A 9,209-nucleotide genomic window follows, 5' to 3' on the forward strand; every position below is an offset into this window, starting at 1 on the left:
GGCGGCGGCATCCTCGTGGTGGACATGTGTCCTCGGGCTCCGCCGTTGCGACGGCGTTTGCTCCAGCGTCGACGCGGAGCTTGGGAGGTAGTCCAGGAGCGGATGCAGATTGTGGTCTGCATCGACGACATCTGGAAGACGGAACATGTGTTGGGTTCGTGGTTCGTGGATGGCAGGTATGGTTTTCTTCCGCGACGTCTTAGTCGCGGTGGGGTGCCAGATCTGGAGTTTGATCGCGTGTCCGGGGTGTTGCCCCGGTCTGATTCGTTCAACGGTAAGGGCTTCACTTTTGGCGAGCCACCTTGGAGGTCCGCAAAGCTGCATATCGGCGATGGAGCCGCATCGAGCTCGGGTGAGGAGGTGATCCATCATTCTTTTCTTCGGTGGCTGCTATCGTGGTGCCGGAGGTAGGTGATGGGCATTGGTGTCAAGCTCAGAGATGTTCTGCTAGCTTTTCAGTTTTGTCATGTCGGTCCTTACGTGACTTGTATTTTAATCTTTATGATATGAATGAGACACGTATTACCATGAAAAAAAAATACAATAGCACATGTCTGTGCATGTAATCTTTGAGTAAATTTTGGCGCTCGAGTCTTTGGTTTCCTCGCAAAACTTTTCTTCGGGTGCTCTAGTACTTCGCCGCCGACCGCGAGACGAGACCACGCCGCCCACCCACTCGCCGCGGCAGTCGCCCTGTCCCCCATCGCCTCTAGCTAGCAGCCCAGCACAGACCATTCACAACTCCTTCCTCCGCTCAAGCTCCCCTTCCCCGCCGCGGCGCCCTCGTCGCCCATGGCGTCTAGCTAGCAGTCCACCAGAGACCACTCACAACCCCTACGGCCGCGTCGCCGCCAAGCTCCCCCCCAGCTCTTTCAGGGTGCTAGTGGTCGCCCTGCGGCCGGACCCGATTAGCGCCGACGGTGGATCTTTGGCTGCTCTTGTGGCAGAGCGCGCCGCGCAGACAAGGTGCTCGACGAATTGCCTGCTTGTTCTGGCTTCTGAGCTGAAGAATGCAGCGATGCTGCCGGGTCATTGTGTCGCAGCCGCCTGTGCTCCGGCCACATCAAGGGAACCGCGCCGCGTCATGGTTCTGCACTGCAGGCTTCGAGCTGCCTGAATGGTTCAGGAACCCAAAGAAGGACGGGGACTCCTTTGATGATGATGACCATGACGAATTTGTGCTCCCGATCAGGTCCAATCCCGTGGAGGAACGTATCCATGGAGGCAGCTCCAAGCCTCTGTCGATCCGCCCCGAGGCTGCTTCCCACGAGGACGCCGAGTTCGAGGCTGATTTCGACGAAGCCAGCAGGATCCTGACCTCTTGCTTTGCGTCTCCGGAGGCCATCGTGATAGCCATGGACTGCTGCCCTGTCAGGGTATCAGACCGCATGGTCGACAAGATCCTAAGGAGGTTTGGCAGCGATTGGGTGGCTGCGTTCGGGTTCTTTATGTGGGCCGGTGCTCAGGAAGGCTACTGCCACTCTGCTGATTCATACAACTCGATGGTTGACATACTAGGAAAGTTCAAGCAGTTTGATTTGATGTGGGGCTTGATCACTCAGATGGATGAGATTGGTGGTTTGGTGTCGCTGGCAACGATGACAAAGGTGATGAGGAGGCTCGCTGGGGCCAGCCGGTGGACCGATGCCATAGATGCCTTCAACAAAATGGACCGGTTTGGTGTTGTGAAAGACACCACAGCTATGAATGTGCTCCTAGACACGCTGTGCAAGGAGAGGAGCGTGAAGCGTGCGAGAGGTGCGTTCCAAGAGTTGAGGGGATCGGTACCTCCCGACGAGAGTAGTTTCAACACGTTGGTCCATGGGTGGTGCAAGGCGAGGATGATGAACGAAGCCCGTGATACGATGAAGGAGATGGAGGAACATGGCTTCAAGCCTTCAGTGATAACTTACACCAGCCTGATAGAAGCATACTGCATGGAGAAAGATTTTCAGACGGCTTACGCCATCCTAAACGAGATGCGTTCGAAAGGATGCCCTCCAAATGTTATCACATACACGATCGTGATGCACGCTCTAGGGAAGGATGGAAGAACGCAAGAAGCTTTGGATATATTTGACAAGGTGAGGTGCGATGGTTGTGCCCCAGACGCTTCCTTCTACAACTCTCTCATCTACATACTCAGCAGAGCAGGGAGACTGGAGGATGCAAACTCCATCGTCGATAAGATGTCCAGCACTGGAGTTCCCCCCACTGTTGCTACCTTCAACACCCTAATTTCTGCTGCCTGTGACCACTCCCAGGCAGAGAATGCCCTGAAGATGCTGGTTAGGATGGAGGAGCAGTCATGCAAGCCTGACATCAAGACGTACACCCCATTGCTGAAGCTGTGCTGCAAAAGGCAATGGATAAAGGTACTTCGGTTCCTCATATGCCACATGTTTAGAAAGGACATCACTCCTGATTTCAGCACCTATACCTTGTTGGTAACCTGGCTGTGCCGAAACGGGAAGCCCGCCCAGTCTTGCCTGTTTTTGGAGGAGATGGTGCTGAAGGGTTTTACGCCGAAGAAAGAAACGTTTGATCTTGTGACAGAGAAGCTTGATAAGGCGAATCTCCATTCAGCAAAGAAAAAGATTCAACTTCTCACCCTGCGGGCAGCTGCTGTGAAGCACACTGGTTCCCCTTATTTGAACAAGGATGGTGCTGCTGGACAGCATAGTGACATACTGTCAAGCGCTTATGGCTACGAACCTTAGGACAAATGGGAAGGTACAAAATCAGTAATACAAGTTTGTCATTCAACCTATCCGTTCATCGAAATGGAAAATCTTTTTTACACTGTCATTGATCTGTTACAATTCTGTTGCTCTGCTACATTTAACTATATCCGCAACACCGGAAAAGACCTGTTACAATTCTGTTGCTCTGCTACATTTAACTATATCCGCAACACCGGAAAAGACGACCAGAAGTTCCATAGCAGTACGGACATTGGTCAAGTCCCTTACAAGCTGCCGATTTTATTCCTTTTCATCAACGTCTGCAATATAAAAAGTATGTGGAAGCGGTTCACCATGAAGCATTTTAGCATATATAAACAGTTTCCTGCAAGCCGGTGAACCATTTTAGCATATATAAACAGTTTCCTGCGAGCCGTACAGAGGTTGTTCACGAAAATGCAACTGGACATGCAAAATCAAATAGGACAGCATTCAGACTTCACAAAATCAGCAGCCTTATTTAAGCTCCCCTATTTCCAACAGTTGAGCAAACACATTAATGCCTTTCTGATACCATAGAGTTACACGCATGGAAATTGTCGTCATTGCATATACTCCCACCATTCCAAATTATATGAAGTTCTAGCTTTGTCCTAAGTCAAATTTTAATAAAGTTTACCATGTCTAAAGCAAAATGTGCTAATATTTACAACATCAAATATACATATAGTATGGAAACGTATTTTATGAGGAAACTACTGAAATTAATCGGTCAAACTTAAAGAAGTTCAACTTAGGACAAAGCTAGAACTTCAAATAATTTGGAACGGTGAACTGCAATATGACAAATGGTTCTTCATGCCTGCACCTTGTGTTTTTACTTGTAATGTATAATTCCATTTGTACTAGTTACAGAAAGTGCTACTGAAAGAGCTAGTACAAATCTGATGGATAGAGAATAATATTATGTGCTGCCACATTGACTACGTAAGGTCAACTTCAATGACGTTGAAAGGCGAGTCCAAGTAGATCTTCTGTCACACAGGTGTCATTTTATCGCTGCTTGCCGGTGATGACATTTCACATATCCAGAAGGAATAGTCAGATGCATGCCCTGGACATTTCCTCAAATATTGAGCAAATACGGCGAGGTACTGTTTCTTGAATCAGCCTCTATTTTGATCTTTCGTCAATTTCTCGAAAATACCCACGCCTGTTCATTAACCAGAAGATGGTTACATCAAGAAACAAATGTTCTAAAAAGAAGGGAAAACAATGATATTAAAATTAATCATCTAATGTAACAGCACTTTCTTGCGGAGGTAAAAGGATTTTTTTAGCAATAGTGCCTTTTTTAAGTTTTAACAAACAATATTATGTGGTCAAGTGCATTAGAGGCACACATCAAGAGAAAGGCATGAAAATATACTGTAATGGCAGCACATAGTGATAGAACAACAATTCTATACACATGATGCAGTATATCACTACCCCAAAACTTTTAATAACCTCTAGGAATTTAGTATAGTTATGTTTATGTCAAGACAGTGAATGCTTCCTCACACAAAACATAAAGGGGAAAGAAGGAAAGAATATGAGCCCATAAACAAGTACACACAACGCAAGTCGTAGCCACTCGAGAAAATCAACTGCGTTGGCCTAGAAAAAAAAAAGTTAAAGGTAAAATGCAAAAAAAGATGAAATACCAACAATGACTAAGTACATGTGGTTGTAGTAGATGCATGATAGATTATTCTATTTGTCACCATCCCTACTTAGTTGAAAGGGGGGTAATTGAGGCGCAGAATTATGGAAGTTACAGAAGGTTGAGAAATCTGTTTTTTAGCTAAACAAATTATAGCATATTGATTCATCTTTTAGAATGCAAATAATATATGGCATCTGAAGAGATATATCATACAATTGTGACGCATCATATTCTTGGCGCAATTTCCGTGGAGTATGCAAAAACCTTCTTTGTCCTTGTGGCTGCCATCCTGACCTCTCAAGGTATTCTTCAATCAACCTAACATTGCCAATTAGACCTTCAGATTATTTGTGAAAAATGAACTCTTTTTGTTTCTAACTCGAAAAAGAAGAACAAAGAGCTCACATGCTGCATATTGACTTTTGGGAAGCCGCCAATTCACGATCTGGGAAAGAGTCGTCAAATCTGTAGCTTAACCACACATACAACTCTAGGACCTGCAACGATCACAAATGCGATGCTGATTAATCTCATTTTAGAAACAGTTTAGAGACAGTGGCGTGCCAAAATGGAATCCAAATAATCACTGCAGAAACTAGGAACTCTCCAGAAGTAATGGTTGCCTGAAACGGCAAGTGTCTAGTCCAATATTTTTCCAAAAAAGCTCATCTTATATGCACATAGACCCAATGCAACAGAGTACTTGATAAAGCCCGCTGAATTATGTAATGATATGTTAGGCCCTATACAAAAGTATAAAATTATGGATCAATGAGAAATGAGTGCTAGCCCAGCATAGTATAGTCTCTAAGAAACTCTAGGCTCAGCACTTCAACCAATTATTAAGTGGTTTGCTTTAAGATAGTTTCTGTACCAACTGATACGTAATTTTAGTGTCAGGCCTCCAAAATCCCTACATGGGAAGTAGTTAAATCGACAGCATTTACTGATGACCTTTACATACCTTAATTTGAATGTCTCTAGCTTAGGACCGTATGGGATAATCCAGTTAATTAATATGACTATTTGAGGTGGTAGTCTACGCTATGGTATGTTGTACCATCCTTCGAACTCCCAAGTTTGATTTTTAACTTGGAAGTTTATATAATGCTGATGAACAGAAACTGCCTTCACAACAGAATAGACAATGCACATGTTTAAGAGCAAAATAATTTGTGATTAGAATAACATTGACAAGATATATAGTAGTACTGATATTGACTGGCAAATTACAGGTATTATCTGTTAAGCTTCATGCACTAGCCAACGCAACCAAAAGTCTGAACTGATGGAAAGGGCTAGTGCAATCCGCATATACTATAACACCCCCTCTCACGTGTGACGGGGAAGTCAACACGTGCAACCGGAAGAGAGTGACGGCGCGCGAAACTCACGTATGACTAGGAGGCCTATACGTGGACACAAAGGGGAGCTACCAGCAGTTTTTGGATAAATCGCGAAAGCCAGGACTTGAACTCAAGACCTTGGGCTCTGATACCATGTTAAGCTTCATGCACTAGCCAACGCAACCAAAAGTCCAAACTGATGGAAAGGGCTAGTGCAATCCACATATACTGTAACATTATCTTCTGATATACTACCTCTTTAGTGACCTAAAAGGTCTTATATTTCTTTACAGAGGGAGTAATTTGCTAGAGAAATAGAATATGGAACAACCTTGTGAACAGATTCAAGCTCCTGGAGTTGATTGTGTGTTGTAGGCACCCGCAGTGTTCCAGGTGTAAATATTTCTTTAAGCCGAACTGTGCCTTTCTTTGCATAGTTTTCTGCAAACTGCATCTTGAAAATTTTAGTGAAACTGTTTCCTAATTCTAAAAAAACATACAAATAAACAATAAGGTTAGAAATGTTTGCCTGTGTTAATCCCTGAATAGATATATCATCCCTCACATCCACTGGACTGCAGTATGAAGTGTCAGAAAGTGATCAGGATGCCAGATAGGTGACAATAGATTAGAACAAAAGAATCTAGAAAAAGGTATATGTTAACACTGGGATAGATTGTAAATCACCTTTGACAAAAGACGTACTTATCATGCAACGCAAGAGGCAACTCATCAACAATAGCAGCAACTTTCTGTTAACAGTGGGAGGAAGAAATGTGACTAGATAAAATATTGAACCATAAATCAATAGCAGAAATAAATCTAGCTTACAGTTAGTCAATTACAAAGTTCACTATTAGTCTATTGATATTAATTTAAGTATAATGCTAAGTTGTTGCCTTCTTAAAGGCAGTCAAACAGTTGGTGCTTTTCCATCGAGGTAATCTTATTTACATTGTTTAGATGTAGTTTGTAGACATTGACCAAACAGAGAAAAATGTGTTTCTTAATGAAATTAAATACCAGCATATCTTCGCAATCGGCAATAAAATAGTCCGGAGACAGTTTAGCCTTGTCCAAGAAACGTTCCTGCAGCAGAATGAAAAAAGGGTAACACATATTTCTGAGTCCTGTCCAGAGGAAATAGCTGTAAATACACACAAAGCATTGAGATTCATTCAATGGGAGAGAAGAAGATAACACATTACTGAAAAAGAAGTACATAGATAACAAGTAAACTCTAATTTATAATTGTTGAGACTTGTGAACAAGCAATGTCAAGCTGAAATCCAAACAAATACAAGATACCTCAAAATATAGATAAATTATTGTATGCGCATAATTGATTGCACCAACCACAATAATTGTTGAGTAACTCATTGCCCCATACAAACTGGCACAACAAAATTGCTGTCATCATTAACTATTTTTTACTGTAACATGTTATAGAAGTATGGAGCTGCTCTGTGCTTGAACCAATGCATTTCAATACGAAAAATATGGTACTTAGCTTACCAATATAGGGTGAAGAAAGTCAGTTCCATGTAATCGTGAATACACAGACAATAAATCAAATGTGGGAAAAAGTCCAGCACGCTGCAGATAAAGAAATGCAGCATCTGTGGTTAGCTTTTACAAATACGAGTAATACAGAGCTTCTTGAAGTTTCATCATATAATAACAGTTGGATTCATTATGTTGCTCAGTAACGGGTGGGCACCTCTATAATGGGAGAAGGTGACTTCAGGGATGAGTGCAGTAACGGGAGATCTTCAGCGTCTAAACAGGTCACTTCGCCAACTGGGAATTTAGACCCATATCTCCCAGCTCTGCCTACCAAAAGAATAAGACATGCAGGACAAGCTCAATTCACAGCTCAAGAGGGCTGTGTAATAAGGGAAGAGAAAACTGCCAGCGGTAAAACAACTGAAAAGCAAAGATAATACCAGCAATCTGTTTGATCTCAGGGACAGTCAGTTCCCTGGTGCAGATACCATCAAACTTCTTCAGTGTAGAGAAAATAATTCTAGAAATGTTCAGATTAAGACCCATTCCAATAGCATCGCTAGCCACTAGCACATTAAGGTCACTGGCGTCATCATTGAACATTGTCGCCTGGAAGCTTAGGGAGCATATCAATAAATTTATCCATAACAATCATGCCATGATGGAGAATAAAGTACAACAAGCAAGAGAGTGAATTTATTGCCTACAACCATAATTCGTGAACTTTTAATTCTGGCCAAGAGTTGTGGGCCTGTTATATTAATAAATTATATAGACAGATATAAGTGGTGTTCATTAAAAATCCTCGCAAATAGCAGGTACAAACAAACAATATAATAACTCAAAGTACATGTTCGAAGCATTGAACATGTGCTCAATTACAAAGCATTTAAAGCAGCATCAATAGAATGGGTCTTGTAATTGTAAAAATAATGCTTTATTGTTCACAATGTATATCAATGAGTAGGTTTATTAAATTAAATGTGCTGATATGCATGTCAACATGTTCAAATGGAAGGTGTGATATTTCACCTTACTTCTAATTATAGATTATGTCCTACAGATATATGACAATGACTGGATGAGCTATATGTTCTAATACTAGTATGATGGGGCATACCCAAATAAAGTATTACAAATTACCTGTTTCGTTCGAGTTTCTGGTGGTAATGAGCCATAGACTACAGAGCAAAGATGTTTTCCCGCCATTTCAATTTTTTTCTGCATGAATGAAAATTTGCAATATAAGGGTCGCTGAAGCTCTGTATTTCACTTTATCGGGCAGATGTGTGATTTTAATAAAAATATAGAGCCCTCTAGTCCATAAAATAACAGGATGATGCCTCAATGTCATGTATTCTTTCTTCAAAAGAGAAAACAATGTCATGTATTTGTGCACGTAGCCACATACTATGGGACTATGGGTATAAACTAACAATGGTAAGTAGTAATGTTACTATGAGCACCAAATTCTCCTTCAGTTAGGCTAGGAAGCGCAGGATCACTGGACCAAATCTTTGCACTGGAGTACTGGCGGCCCTGGGCCTAGCTGGTTCTTCTGGAAAGAGTCATGGGATTGCATTTTTATTTTCACTGCTTACATTTTTGGAGAATATTCAACCAGCATGTATCATGAAAAAGTGAAAGGAGAACAGAGATGCTTGTATGGTTGCTAAATACTTGTCGTGGTTTCAGTTCAAATTTGAACTAAAACCACGACAAGTATTTTGGAACGGAGGGAGTACAAAAACAAGTTCCGTCATGTTGCGTTTATGAAAAACAGCTGCGCTGGTAAATATGTTATCAATTGAACTACCTATCATGTCACATAACTACCATTGCTATTGCAACACGACATGTCAACTATTACAACTTAGTGCGGAATGTGTGCCATCCTTACATTGTTGCACTGATTTAATACTTCTGCATTATACCTACAGCTTTATTTAAAACTGGCAAGGTTAT

General features: G+C 42.2%; 2 protein-coding genes across 2 annotated transcripts in view; one reads left to right on the top strand and one right to left on the bottom strand.

Annotated features, from left to right (window-relative positions):
• Window positions 1-592: 592 nt before the first annotated feature.
• Window positions 593-2,867, top strand: LOC123113296 (pentatricopeptide repeat-containing protein At3g22670, mitochondrial). The gene has a single exon (XM_044534492.1). The coding sequence runs from the start codon at window positions 1,011-1,013 to the stop codon at window positions 2,718-2,720; it is 1,710 nt and encodes a 569-aa protein (XP_044390427.1). The 5' UTR covers window positions 593-1,010; the 3' UTR covers window positions 2,721-2,867.
• Window positions 2,868-3,471: 604 nt separating this feature from the next.
• LOC123113295 (ATP-dependent RNA helicase SUV3, mitochondrial) overlaps window positions 3,472-9,209 on the bottom strand; it is a 10,920-nt gene continuing 5,182 nt past the window's right edge. The window contains exons 7-17 of the mRNA XM_044534491.1: window positions 8,388-8,465; window positions 7,685-7,853; window positions 7,459-7,571; window positions 7,254-7,334; window positions 6,762-6,827; window positions 6,426-6,490; window positions 6,268-6,313; window positions 6,070-6,186; window positions 4,798-4,889; window positions 4,606-4,710; window positions 3,472-3,897 (exon numbers count right to left, since the gene is read on the bottom strand). Of these exons, the coding sequence (XP_044390426.1) occupies window positions 3,858-3,897; window positions 4,606-4,710; window positions 4,798-4,889; window positions 6,070-6,186; window positions 6,268-6,313; window positions 6,426-6,490; window positions 6,762-6,827; window positions 7,254-7,334; window positions 7,459-7,571; window positions 7,685-7,853; window positions 8,388-8,465 (972 nt within the window). The 3' untranslated portion in view covers window positions 3,472-3,857. The remainder of the gene's footprint in view (window positions 3,898-4,605; window positions 4,711-4,797; window positions 4,890-6,069; window positions 6,187-6,267; window positions 6,314-6,425; window positions 6,491-6,761; window positions 6,828-7,253; window positions 7,335-7,458; window positions 7,572-7,684; window positions 7,854-8,387; window positions 8,466-9,209) is intronic.

Source organism: Triticum aestivum, chromosome 5B (genome assembly GCF_018294505.1).
Source record: "Triticum aestivum cultivar Chinese Spring chromosome 5B, IWGSC CS RefSeq v2.1, whole genome shotgun sequence".
NCBI classification, from domain to species: Eukaryota; Viridiplantae; Streptophyta; class Magnoliopsida; order Poales; family Poaceae; genus Triticum; species Triticum aestivum.

Excerpts from the sequence above, each read along its gene's own strand:
- LOC123113296 (XM_044534492.1), top strand. The coding sequence starts at position 1,011 with ATGCAGCGATGCTGCCGGGTCATTGTGTCGCAGCCGCCTGTGCTCCGG.